We start from the raw sequence: 13,755 nt of genomic DNA, 5'->3' as shown, positions 1-13,755 counted from the left end.
AATCTTGTATCCTGCCACTTTATTGCAGGTGTCTATCAGCTGTAGGAGTTCTATGGTAGAATTCTTAAGGTCACTTATGTAGACTATCATGTGTGTGCACATCTGTGGTATATGCATGTGTGAGTGTGTGGTGTGTGTACAAGTGTGCATACTGTTTGAACACATGCAAAGGAAGATGGTGAAAGTCTATTTCTGACTCTCTCTTTCTTGATAGTTTCTCACTGAGCCAGCAAGCCAATAAGCAGAACTTCTCTGTGGCCTCGGCATCAGTTCCTGTCTTGACTTCCCTCTCTGATGGCCATTGCCTGGAAGTGTAATCAAAAGGAATGCTTTCCTCCTCAAGTTGCTTCTGGTTGTGGTATTTTATCACAGCAATAGAAAAGTAACTAAGGTAGAGTTTGGTACTAGAAACAGGGTATTAGTGTAACAAACTGGCCACAAAGTTTGGGAGGATTGTGGAAGGACTTTGCAAACTTGGACAGGAAAAGCTGTGAGTGCTCACAGATGTTTTGTGGGAGTCTGGATGGAAAGAACATCAAGAGAAATGCAGACAACAGAGGCCTGGTTTGTGAAGTTTCACAGAGAAGTTTGGGAGTCCCTTAAAGACTATCAGGGCCATTTGATAGTGGATCTGGTCAGCTGGGCCTCTAATTAACATGAGATCAGAACCACTAAAGTAAAACCTTTGCAAGAACAGTGGCTAAAAAAATGAGCTGTGGTCAACGCAGGGTTTCTATTGGTGTAGAGACACCATGACATGACATGTCTTCTAAAGGAAAGCATCTAATTGAGGTGGCTCACTGACAGTTCAGAGGCTCAGTCCACTATCATTATGGTGAGGAGCATGGCAGTGAGAAGGCAGACATGGTTCTGGAGAAGGAGGTGAGAGTCCTACAGCTTTCAGGTCAGAATGTCAACTGAGACACTGGGGGGTATCCTAAGCATAGAAAACCTCAAATCCTGCCCCCAGAGTGAGACACTTCCTCTAACAAGGCCATGCCCACTCCAACAAAGCCACACCTCCTAATAGTGCCACTCCCTATGAGCTTATGGTGACTGATTACATTCAAACTACCACAATCATTGATGCAAAATCTTCTGCAAAGCGTTTCCTCTCAGTCGGCACACAGAAGCCATGGTCCAGAAGGAGCTGAGACTCCATCTCATGCTGGCAACTGAACTCGGTAGTGTAAGAGTCACCCAAGTTGTACTGGTTTTGAAGGCATGGAGGGGTCATGGAGCAGAGCTGAGACTTGGCATTGTTTGTCAGGGCTGGAGTCCCTGAAGAGAGATGCCATTCGTGAAGATGGAGCCTCAGCTGCAGGAGAAGGCCCAGGATTGAGGAGGTCATGGAGAGAAGACAAGGCTTGGCACCATGTGGTAGGGTCAAAGTGAGGGGCTAATAATGAAAGCACAGCAGAGCTGCAGGAGGAGACCACAGCACTGTAGAGATGCCAGGGCCAACCGAGAGACAAGCACCAAGGACAGCAGCTGTGGTAGAATGGCCTGAGCCTAGGAGACAAACTACAAGTGCTTGCAGGTGGCAGTTCCCAAAGTGAAGCCAGCTGTCCAAACCCTAAGAATCTGGAGGATCATGAATGGGTCCCAGATACCAAGCACCAAACTTTTTACACTGTCCAATTTCAAGTTTTATTTGAGTGTGACTGTGCATGTCCTGGTTCTTCCTTCTCAGAGGTAGGAAGTATTTAACTTTTTCTTTAGTTTTCTTCTTGCTTTGTCTTACAGGAGCCCACAGGTACACAGACTTTGGATATTTAGAGAAACTCTGGAATTTTAAAGAGGCTTTGAACTTTTGGAGACTGAACATTTAAAGTGTGGAAATTGTTAAAGACTGGGATTTTTAAAAGTTGGAAATGTTTTCCACTGTCATATTAATATTAGCATGACACCATGGGAGGAGCAAGAAAAGTTATGGCTTAATACGTGCCATATTTGTGTGTCAAGTTGACAAGGGGTGGATTATTATGGTTGGTTTTCCTGTCAACTAGACACAGATAGGGTCATCTGGAAAAAGGAAGCATAATTGGGAAAAATGTCTGTGTAATAATTGTCCTGTAGGCAAGTCTGCAAGTCATTTTCTTAAATGATGATGGGTGTGGGAGAGCGCAGCCCATTGTGCTTGGTGCTACCCCTGAGTGGTCCTGAGGTGTATACGAAAGGAAGCTGGGTAAGCTATGGGGAGCAAGCCAGTAAGTCGTGTTCCTCCATGGCCCCCGCATCAGTTCCTGCCCTGACTTCCCTCAGTAATGGACTACTGTCTGGAAGTGTAAGCAAAATAAACCCTTTCTTCTCCAAGTTGCTTTTAGTCATGGTGTTTAATCACAGAAATAGAAAAGTAACTAAGACACTACCTTTGAAATCAGTTTGTCATTATCCACTAAGTAACATTCTAACATTACTAAAAGTAACCTGTTGAAATGGACTGAAAATCTGATTGAGGGAAAGTAGTGTGTTTTTCTAATTTGGAGGAGTAGTGACAGTGGAACCACTGCAGCTAAAATTTCAGGTGTGTAGAATTCACATTAGAATCACACAGGGTTCTGACAAGCCAACTAGAACCAGACCATGCTGAGGCCTAACATAGGCATCTGATAACCTCAACAAATGTGCCACATCTTCTTACCATCATGCACCAAGCATGAATTAGGTAAATTGTATAATTTCCTAATGGGTTCAGTGGTTTCAAGGCTGGTTTATGAAGTATTAGGAATAAAAGACAAGACCATTACTAGATTATGACTGCTTATTTATAGTTTTAACATAAAGTCACAATCTTATTTGGAAAATCTGGATCCAAGCCTATGACTTTCATCAGAAACCAAAACAAGGTAGCAAAGTGTACTAGTGGCTTGTAGAAAAAGAGGATGCATGGCACATTATGGCAGCAGTGGTCACATTTTTACTGATGCGTGTAAGTGTTTGTTCAACACTGCTACTTTCATTTGCAAGTAGACTGGCTGGAAAGCATAAAACTTATACTTGACTTTTTAGTTCAAATTTTCTTCCATCACATTACTCACATCTAGGTTTACACAGGTCTGGAATCTTCTTCCTAATGGAGTACAGGTCCAGTTGAGAACATTTTATTGAAAAACTGAGCACAGTCAGGCTGCCTTAGGCTTAAGGGTTTCTGGGTTTCGTCCTTGGAGGAGTTCAGGATCTTCCCAAGGCCTTGGGCCTCGAATATTCTTCCAGTCTTCAAAAGTGGAGTCCTTTATTTTCTATAGAACCACAAAGTTTAACATATTAGTACCAGCACCCAGTGGCTTTGGTTGAGACATCAGTAAGTGCTGAGCAATAAAGGAAAACCCAAGAGGCTCCAGGACAAGCTCAGCAAATAAACCAACTCGAAACCAAGCTCAAGAACTTCGTGAGGGTCTGAACTGTCTTGGTTTGCTTTACAGAGACTTAACATCTACCTTTTCCCATAATGACAAACTATTAGTGTCAGAGGAGTCTACACTCTGTTTCTGAGAGCACAAAGAAAGGGAAGAGGCTGGGAAAATAGGAGTACATATGAAGCTGCTCTAACATAGCAACAGCTTGAAAGTCTAGTGTGGGTCACAGGTGAAAAGAGAAGAAATAAGGTGCAGACCCTATGTCCTCACAAGGACGGAAATGTGGTGACATAACTATGATTTATTAAAGCTTTCCTGAGGGTACAGAAATCAAAGTTAGCCACACGTCATAGAGCCAGGCAGTGGTGGCACACACCTTTAATCCCAGGACTCAAGAGACAAGCAGATGGATCTCTGTTAGTTCAAGGCCACACTAAACTACATGAAATTGATCCAGTCCCAAAGAGAAACAGCTCACACAAAGGTGACCTCAGCACTTGGGATCACATGGTTTTAATCCCAGCACTAAGGAGTTACAAAAGGAGAAGGAAAAGGGCTTCTTGTGAATATTTAGTCTCCAGCCATGTTGAGAGGCAATAGTCTAGGATTGCAGTCTGAGGATTCATGGAGCTAGCCAGGTCAGGTCACCCTTGAAGTAGAGGTAAGAGCTAGTGGCCAACTGCTTTGCTTATCTGATCTTCAGCTTGAAACTTCATTATCAGTCTCTGGGTTTTTATTTTCTGTGCTACAAGAAAGGGATCAAAGCTCCTTATTCTGCACCTGAGAGATGATGCTGGGCTTCAGAATAGAGTCACTCTCCACAAGAAACCTGGGGAGAGCACTCATCAGTAAGCAGAACTACACGTGGGAGCATCCTCATTTCATGTCGTCTCAAATGTCTTGAGCAAAAAAAAAAAAAAAAAAAAAAAAAAAAGACAAAATAACACAAAATAACAAAAGGAAGGGGTTGGGGATTTAGCTCAGTGGCTGAGCACTTGCCTAGCAAGCCCAAGGCCCTGGGTTCAGTCCTCAGCTCTGGAAAAAAAAAAAAAAAAGACAAAATATCAAATGTCTTGAGCACAGGGAGAAGGCAAGAGAAAAGGGATGGACAGAAAAGGGATGGACCTCTCTGATGGTCACTTCTATATACCTGCTCCTGTCCTGGAATAACTAAAGAGGAGAGAAAAAAAAAAAAGGCTACAAGAGATCAATGGACAATTTATATACAAACAAGGAGAAAGTAATTTATATTTCCCTACATGTTTCAATCTAGGCATCAACCAGGTATTAACTCTTTTACTGCCTAGTTATGTGATCTTTAGCAAGCAGCACAGGCTACCTTGGCATTGATTCTTATAAGTAATTCCTAAAAGGTGAGACAAAATATTCTATATTCAGCTCTTAACTCTTATGGTTTCTATAACAACTACAAGGAAAATCAGCAGTATGTATTAAGTATATATGATGTACACAATGCTATTAATTTGGCAAGAAAGTATCTTCAAGTAGATTATAAATTGATCTAAATTTCAGATCATTTAGATTCTAAAGCCTTTCTGTCTGGTTATCTTTATGTTTGTTTTTCGAGATATCATCTATATAGCCTAGGCTAGCCTTGAACTCACTATGTAGCCTAAGTTGGCTTTAAACTGCAGCAATCCTAGTGCCTCATCTCCCCAAGTACTGGGATATCAAACACATGCCACCATTCCTGGCAATAGATATTAGTAAAATAATGACTGTTATCCAGATACCTTAATGTATATGTGCTTGTGGGAATTTAAAATAATTCTTAAGATGAGAGGCAAGGTTGACAGGACAGTCATGGGTACATGTTGTCTTTAGAGGACATTTACAGGAAGGACTCCTGGTAGAAAATCTGTAAAACATGCAGTTGGCTGAACGCCAGGCTGTGCACATGGGCTAGGCATGACCCAAGCCTCTAACCTAACACTCACCTAAATGAGGAGCCTAAGACATCGTTAGGAAATGTGTCAGGAACTGGGTTCCACTCCCAGCCCCCCAGAGTGTAGGCCTCTCCTCAGTACTCTTTTGTTTCCTGCCATCCAGCTAAGAAACTAAAAGGCTACAGTTGCTCAAGAATAGAGCTGACTTCAGACTCACCACACCAAATTTAAAACCAAACCCTGACAACCCTCAGGCCAGAGAGGGAGGCCTACCAAGTTTCCAGGCCCGGGAAACAACAGAGCTTGTCCCCAGATTCTTCTTTACAACACAAAACAAACAAACAACAACAAAGAGCCTACAGGTCTTGTGACAGTTCAGATTTGGAATATTCTCCACTGGTGAAGTGTGCCTGAAAAACTCTGCAGTCTCCAGCACTTCTGGTTCCAGATTTTAGATAATTTGCCAAATGTCACACATTCAGATTAAATTATTTTTTTCTTCACTATTGATTTATCTTGAGAAACAGAACCAGTCATGATGAGTGAGATTGTACAAAACGTAGAATATTAACATACTATACCTCATATTCAGACTCTAAAGTTATTTTATTCTCTTTCAATTTTTTTTCCAATTCAGGATCAACCTGTAGAAAAGGGAAGAGGGGAGACATACATTATTTAATTCTTTTACATTCATCTTTCACTTTATTTATTTATTTTTACTTTTTTTTTTGTTTGTTTGTTTTTTGTTTTTTGTTTTTTGAGACAGGGTTTCTCTGTAGCTTTGGAGGCTGTCCTGGAACTCACTTTGTAGACCAGGCTGGCCTCGAACTCACAGAGACCCGCCTGCCTCTGCCTCCCGAGTGCTGGGATTAAAGGCGTGCGCCACCAACGCCCGGCTATTTTTACTTTTAAAAGTCATAAGAAAGCTGAAGCCTGGTGCCACATGCCTTTAATCCTAGCACTGAAGAGGCAGAACTGGAGGATCTCTGATGGTTTGTGGTCAGCCTGATCTACATAGTGAGTCCTAAGTCAGCCAGGGACACAGTGAGAGCCTGTTTCAAACAAAGTCATAGGAAAGATGGCTGGGACAGTTCAGTCAATTTTAACCATATGTCCTATTCACTGCGGTAACTAGTACACAACTCCAGGTAATAGCCACCGATTTACACCAAGCACCTGTGTGCCAGGCGCTTGACATACACCATCTTGTTTAACCCTCACAAAGCCTGAATGATAAGCATGGGTTTCATCTTCATTATTACATGTAAGGGAAGCTGGCACAGGAGCTTGAATAACTTGTGAAAGAGGCATATGCAGTTTTGAGCACTGGCCTTCTGCGTCCAGGAGGCACATAGATTTCATAGCACAGAAATACTCAAATACTACTATATAATACACATGAAAAACCAAAGAACCCCTTCCATGAATAGAGAGTGAGCTATGGAATACTTGGGGTTCCACAGTGGCCCCCTGGAGCTCATACCTGTTAACGTACATGTCACAAAGAAGAGTGTGACTAGTGAAATAATCAAGACAAAGTGAATGGACTAGCTGTGTATGCATGGCTTAACAGAGCCTATGAACAAAGTGTTGGCCCTGGGGTAATCCCAGGGTTCCATTAGAATGATGTATAGATAGACACAAATGAGACAAACCAAAAAAGGATATATTATGACTAGTAGATCCAGAAATCCTAACACATGTGTACCTGAGATTCCAGAATTATAATCAGTGCTATTGGTTACATGCCATTTGTTCCTTATCAGCAGACACTATCCCATTGCTTAACATTTCCATGGGCTACATTTCTGTGCTTCTATTTTCTATACAAAAGTAAGATGAAAAAAGGTGTCCAATGATGTCAAACTAATTTGCAAAACAAGAAAAAATAAAATAAAATCACCTAAAAATTCAATTAAATCTTCAGTTTAGGCCTTAGCAAATAAAATCCCACTATAGTAAAAGGGCTTCTCCTAAAAGCTGAGAATTGGAGTTGAAACCCATTTTCACCCTTGGCTACACTTGCCAACCCTGGAACAAGCACAGAACCATAACCGAGAGTTTGTGTCACAGTCAGGTATCACAGGTTGCTCTCATATATAAAAACTGTGGGACAAATAGGACAGAAAGTAAAAGGATTATTGGAAATGTGTATTGGAAAAACAGAAAGGGAGAAGAGGGATAAGAAAGGGCCCTAGGGGAACCAATTTTATCAAAGCACGTTCCATACATGCATGGAAATACCATGATGAAGATTATCACTCGTGCAGTTTATATGTTAATTTAAAAACAAGAGGAACCAAGGCTGGAAACCAGTTAGATGCTGCTACTGGGGATTAGAAAAATCATCACACAAGGCTATAGTAACAAAAGCAGAAAGCAAATGACACATGGCAGAGATCTATCTCCTTTTTAAAAAGTACTATATTCTAAACTCTGTAAGACAAGAGCATATAGCTAACATGAAAAATCTCTGAAAAACTGAGCTGAGTTTCCTGGAGTCCTAATTGAAAGTCATGTAGGGTCAGGTCTTAAGAATAAGGGAGGGGGTTGGAGAGATGGCTCAGAGGATAAGAGCACTTCCTGCTCTTTCAGAGGGCCTGAGTTCAATTCCCAGCAACCACAACCATCTATAATGAGATCTGGTGCCCTCTCTGGCCTGCAGGTATAGTGTAGGCAGAACACTGTATACATAATAAATAAATAAATATTAAAAAAGAAGAAGGGAGGAACAGAGATGCACTAAGGCTAACTCAACTCTAAACAAACCAGGACCCAGCTCACATCCAAGTATCAAGAGTACCAGACTCCACTCTCCCCAAATAGAAAAAAAAAAAGGATACATTATTCCTGAAGGAAAGCAATACCATCTAGAACCTCTATGATTACTTATAAACAATAATCAATATTTAACAGGAAATGATTGTAAGGCATATTCAAAGACAATCATATAGTGAAAATGAAGAAAATAGGATAATTATAACTTTATGTGAGATAGGATCTTAAAGTAACTATAATTCACAAAGTTTAGAAAAAAAGGATAAAATATGACATTATGGGAAATTTCTCTAGAGTACTGAAATACATAATAAAGAATTAAACACTTTATTTTAGTATCAGTTACTAGAGAGAAATGGCAATATATTTATAATATCACTGGTATAGTAAATATAAATATAATAGTAAATTTATAATTAGTGAAATAAAATGAAGTAAAATTGTTGATCCATGTTCTTTAGTTCCTTATGACTCCTCAAAACAACTACATCTGAGAATATTTTGGGGGATAATAATATTACAAATTTCCTAGTGAAGAACTGTTACCAAAGCTTTTTATTACTCACTTTCATGAACTCATCAGTGATATTTTAAACAAAAGAGGGTGCAAATATAATCTATTAAGTTTTTTTAAGACAGATTAACATTGCTAAATGACCTGAGCATGTAATTCTTCTAAACCAAAAAACATACACTCGAACACAAGTCAAACAACAATTATAGTTCTTACCTTAATCTTCACAGCGTCATATCGGATTTGTGAAAATTCACGAAGACCAAAGGAACCTCCAACAACCAACAACTGAAACAATGGAAAGGAACAGCTATATAAAACAGAAGGACAGCCTCAGCCTAGCTCATTCGGTTAAACAGAGCTTAAGACAGACTATAAAAAAACCTAGAGTATTTTTCCTAGAAAATTATTATTCATCACTTAAAAGTAGATGTGGTGGGGTTGCCTTCAAAGGCATCCCAGGGACACCTGAAACTTGGACAAATATTGAACCCTAAATACACCATGTATTTTCCTATACATATATACCTATTATCAAAGTTTAATTTTTAAAACAGGCACAAAAAGATTAGCAACAATAACTAACAATAAAGCATAACAGTGATAATATATTATAATAAATATCATTTAAAGCTTATGGATTAATTGTATCTGGAATTTTCCATGTGACTTTTTTTCTTTTTCTTTTTTTTTCTTCTTTCTTTTTTATGACAACAACCGAGACACAGTAAGTAAAACCTCAGTAAGGAAGGCTACTATACTATCCCAGAAAAAATTATAATAGATCATTACTGAAGGCTATAAATCAACACCATGTGTGTGTTGGAATTTTCTGGTTTACTGTTTTTTGAGACAGGGTGTGGTGGTTTGAACAAGAAGGGTCCCCATAAGCTCATATATTTGAATGCTTAGCCATCAGAGAATGGTACTACTTTAGAAGGATTAGGAGGTGTGGCCTTGATAGAGGAAGTGTGTCACTGGTGGTAGTCTTTGAGGTGACAGAAGCCCAAGCCAGGTGTCTTTATTTCTGCTGCCTGTAGATCCAATGTAGAACTCTTGACTTTTTCTCCGGTAGCATGTGTGCCTGCATGCCACTGTGCCCCTCGCCATGATGACAAAGGACTAAACCTCTAAAACTGTAAGCCAGTCCAGTTCAGTGCTTCACTGTGTAAGAGTTGCTGTGCTCATGGAGTCTCTTCACAGCCATAGAACACCAACTAAGACACAGAGTCTCATTCGCCAAGATGGCCTTGAACTTATTATGTACCTGAGGGTCACCTTGAACTTCTGATCCTCCTGTTTCCAAATTCAAGAGGAAATAAGAGCACACCCAACTAAATGATAGGCTACTGTTAAGTATTAAGTTTGGAGTGAAGCTGTCTCTGTACTTAAAATCCATTAGAGTTTTTATGTAACCTTAGAAGGTAAACAAACAGAAAACTTGATTGGTCAGCTAACTGATTAGACAAAGTCAAAAAACTGCAACTGTCTAAGTCTAGCCAATTAAGTTATTTTTGTAGCTTCATTGCCTATAAATATTCACTGTCAATGCAGGACAGAATTCTCTGAACCTCTGCACCTCTTCAGGTTCTGAGTGCAGCTCGACTCATGAGCCTTCTGTGCTCACGCAAAATCAGTAAGATTTGTTTACTGGCCTCATCTGTGGATAATTTCTTTCAATTTTATGATTTTGCAAAGTTAAACATTTGGGAAACATTGCCCTTTATTTTCTTATTAAATGATAAGGGAGCCTTGCAGGATATGCCACATCTCTCAGAATGCAGAAACCCTTAAGAGAGACTTCCAACTGCCACTGCTATTTTACCAGAAACTGAACTGGCTGTAATTCTCAGGTCAGAGAAGCAAAAGCTTAGCCATTAGGGGAAAAAAGCTTGATTCCTATATCACTGACTAAATAATTAAATGCAAAAACATGAGACCTAAATTTAAAATTTGAGGTTTATAAAAGCAACAAAATTCACAGTTGTAACTTCAAAACTTCTCACAAAAAAAGAAAAAATAAGACAACCCTATATGACTCAAAAGACAACAAATAGGGAGAACATCGTGATATGTGTTCAAACATGGGGGAGAGGGAGTGAAAAGCAAAGCAAAACAAAAGATCCAAAAACAGAGTTAGATTTAAGCCTCTGTGGTCACTAGAGTAGGGCTCAGTCAGAGGAACAGTCTTAACTCGATGCTGTCTTCTCTCTAAGAATGTCCTCTCCTGCTGTCTCCTCTCTTGCAATCTAGAGCCACTTGTCGGGTTTTAGGGCTCTTTATCTTAACCCCCATGGTTTTTAGATAAATAGCAGCCGCAATAAAAAGTTTATATTTATCTATCATGCATATAAAATATTTCTTAGCTACTTTTAAAAAAGAATGCTATTTTGGATTACATGAGACCAATACTAAAAACTCATCAGACTGTCTTTATACATACATATAAGATGTAATTATCTTATACATACATATAACATGCAACAACAATAATAAAAGAAGTCATGAATTTTTTTCTTTTTTTTATATTTTTTTTAAATTTTATTTTCCAGTTTAAATTTAGATAAGAATCAAGGTTGCTTCACAAGTCAGTTCCAGGTCCCTCTCCCATTCCCTCCCTTCCCCCGTGCCCTCCCCCCGCCCCCATTATCCCCTCATTTCTCCAGGGAGGGTGAGGCCCTCCATGGGGGTGTCCATAGTGTGTCATTTCATATAGGGCAGGGCCTAGACCCTTTCCCAAGAGTTCAGGGTGAGAGTGCACTTCACATTGTTCTATGGGAGTCCAAAGTCCGTGTGTATACTTGGGATGGGTACTGATCTGCTGCCCAAGGCTCAATAGATTCCCTAGGCCTCTTCACTGACACCCAGATTCAGGGGGTCTTGATCAGTCCCATGCTGGCTTCCCAGGCTAATGCCTGGGAAGAAGTCATGAATTTGATGGAGAAGAGGATCACAGGAGAAATTGGAGGGGGAAAGAGGGGTGGAAATGATGTAAATACAATACTCATCTATGAAATTCTCAAAATACATATATATAATTTTTAAATAAAAAGAATGCTATTTCACATAGACATGCTAGAAGTGTGTGTGTGTGTGTGTGTAACAAACAGAAAGGAATGACTGGTTAAGTGTCTATGAGATAAAAGATCATAAAGAATATTTCATCTGCAGAAGTTGCTTATGGTATATGGCTGGAGGCTTCCTTAATTTGCCAGAGCACACCTGGGTATGATGTGATAAAACAGAAAAAGAAAGCCTCAAATATCAAAGGAGTTTTCTTCAGATTGGGTGGGCAAAAAGTGCTCTTGTTTTGCTAGGGGAAGGGCATCTGACTGGGAAGCAAATTAGGTTTAAAAGTTTTATCTAAATAGATCCAGGGTGTGTCTTCATTAACACCTGATCTGACCTTTTAAAAACTGACTGTGAAGGAGTCTTCTTGCTGATGAGCTCTGAAAATAGAGCAGGAAACTAAGTATACACAGAAGACCTCACTCTTAGGGTTTTTTGGGGGGGGGAGTGGTTCTTAGTTTGGTTTTTTGGTTTGGTTTTTTTGTTTTGTTTTTGTCATTCACTAAGTTCTTAATTTTTATGATTTTGAAAGGGAAGAAAATCAGATTGGTTACCATAGTGATAGACAGGCGCTTGCAAGTCAGTGGCTAAAATCAATTTTTCTCAATGGCAGAGGAACTTGCAGAAAACAGATTTTATGCATGCTTTGTCTACACGAATTGTTTTATAAAAACTAATGCTTATCCTAATTTTTTTTTATCCTAAAACTCTTAAAGCAGAGTTTCCTAAAGGTGGAAACAAAATCCAAACACATCAAAGGCAACTAAAAAACCTAGTACATTTCTGAGTCAGCCTTTCTTTTAGTACTATTAAACACAAAGGCTGGGAACCTCATCCATGTCAATTGCCACACCAAAGTAATAAAATTATTTTAAAAGCTTTTATTTATTTTTCTTTAATATGGTATCAGCAGGTGCTAAAGCAATTAACCTGTCAACAATAAAACAACAAATGAACGTAATTATTGGAGGTCCAACCTCAATCTTTAGCCCCATGAAAGCTTACTACTGTAAAATGGGGATAGTGACAGTATGCACATTCAAGAAGAAAAAGGAGACGGGGAAGCCCGAGGTACATTTCTGAGTGTGGACTAGGAAATATCTCTAGCAGTCCCTTTCGGTCCGCACAGCACACAGACGTCAGTCAGCGAAGCTGGCCCCGCCCCTTCCGGAGGCCTCGCCGCCACTCACCAACATAGGGACTCCGTAGCGAAAGGTCTTGTTCTTGCGCAGAGCGCGCAATACGGCGGGCGCAACCATAGTTGAAGCTGCGGCCGGTTTAGCCCCTTCGGAGCGGCCCCAGTGCGGCCACCTAGAGCCCAGCGGCCTCGGCCTCCTCTCAAGCGAAGTTGTACACTCAGCACTGGATTTGGGTGCCGAGTCCTCGGCGGGTAGACCTCCGCAAGTCCAAAGTAGCCGGTTTGTCCCTTTACAAACCCGCTCCCCCTCTCCCCGGAAGTCGAAACCGCTGAGCTTTGGTTCCGGGCTCCAGGGACGATTGGATTTTCGATTTGGAAAACTTGTAATTCGCATATTCTGAATCTTGGCTAGTGTGCTCTGGCTTGATAAATAAACTCAGGCTGGAGGGCGGGGTGTTATTCTGAAGCTAATGCACAAGTAGCGTGAGTAATTCATCAAGTTAATGAAGACTTTTTAAATAGTGGCTCATCAGTTATAGCCGAAACTTTAATGTTAATACTTTTAATGTGCGATAGACTGCAGTTAACGATTTCCTGTTTTCCATTTTACGACCTGCTTGTGTGCTTCTGGATGGCTTAAGGAACATAGAGACGAAAAAGAAGAAATGGGCCATCTATTGGGGGCACCAACAAAAGTCGAAAGTACAGTAGCTTGGGGAAACAAAACACCTACTATGCCATTTTTTCAGGCTGGTGGGGGAGAGCTTTCCATCTGCCTCTGCCTCTCTAATGCCACTGAAATGCTTCTGGTGTTGCTTCCCAAGTTGTCCCCACGGGAGAAGCTCCTTACCTCTTTAGAGTAAGGACTATATCAGGGAGAAAGAAACGGTAAGGGAGGGGGCCGGTGATAAATTAATCTTCCACAGCACTGGAAGGCAGGTTCGTACATAATGATAAGACTCTCTTGTCTGTCTCCATGGTTCACTA

General features: G+C 40.3%; 1 protein-coding gene across 1 annotated transcript; it reads right to left on the bottom strand.

The window, feature by feature from the left end:
* Positions 1-2,750: 2,750 nt before the first annotated feature.
* LOC101823378 (cytochrome c oxidase assembly protein COX16 homolog, mitochondrial) lies at positions 2,751-13,038 on the bottom strand. The gene is made up of 4 exons (XM_005072812.4): positions 12,821-13,038; positions 8,778-8,849; positions 5,848-5,910; positions 2,751-3,242 (listed from the first exon to the last, which is right to left on the bottom strand). Exons 1-4 carry the CDS (start codon positions 12,887-12,889, stop codon positions 3,126-3,128), a joined length of 321 nt encoding a protein of 106 aa, XP_005072869.3. The 5' UTR covers positions 12,890-13,038; the 3' UTR covers positions 2,751-3,125.
* Positions 13,039-13,755: the final 717 nt, after the last annotated feature.

Source organism: Mesocricetus auratus, unplaced genomic scaffold (genome assembly GCF_017639785.1).
Source record: "Mesocricetus auratus isolate SY011 unplaced genomic scaffold, BCM_Maur_2.0 Super-Scaffold_15014, whole genome shotgun sequence".
In the NCBI taxonomy this organism is placed as follows: domain Eukaryota; kingdom Metazoa; phylum Chordata; class Mammalia; order Rodentia; family Cricetidae; genus Mesocricetus; species Mesocricetus auratus.
The sequence above is the reverse complement of the archived record's forward strand: the minus strand, read 5'-3'. Positions and strand labels throughout refer to the sequence as shown.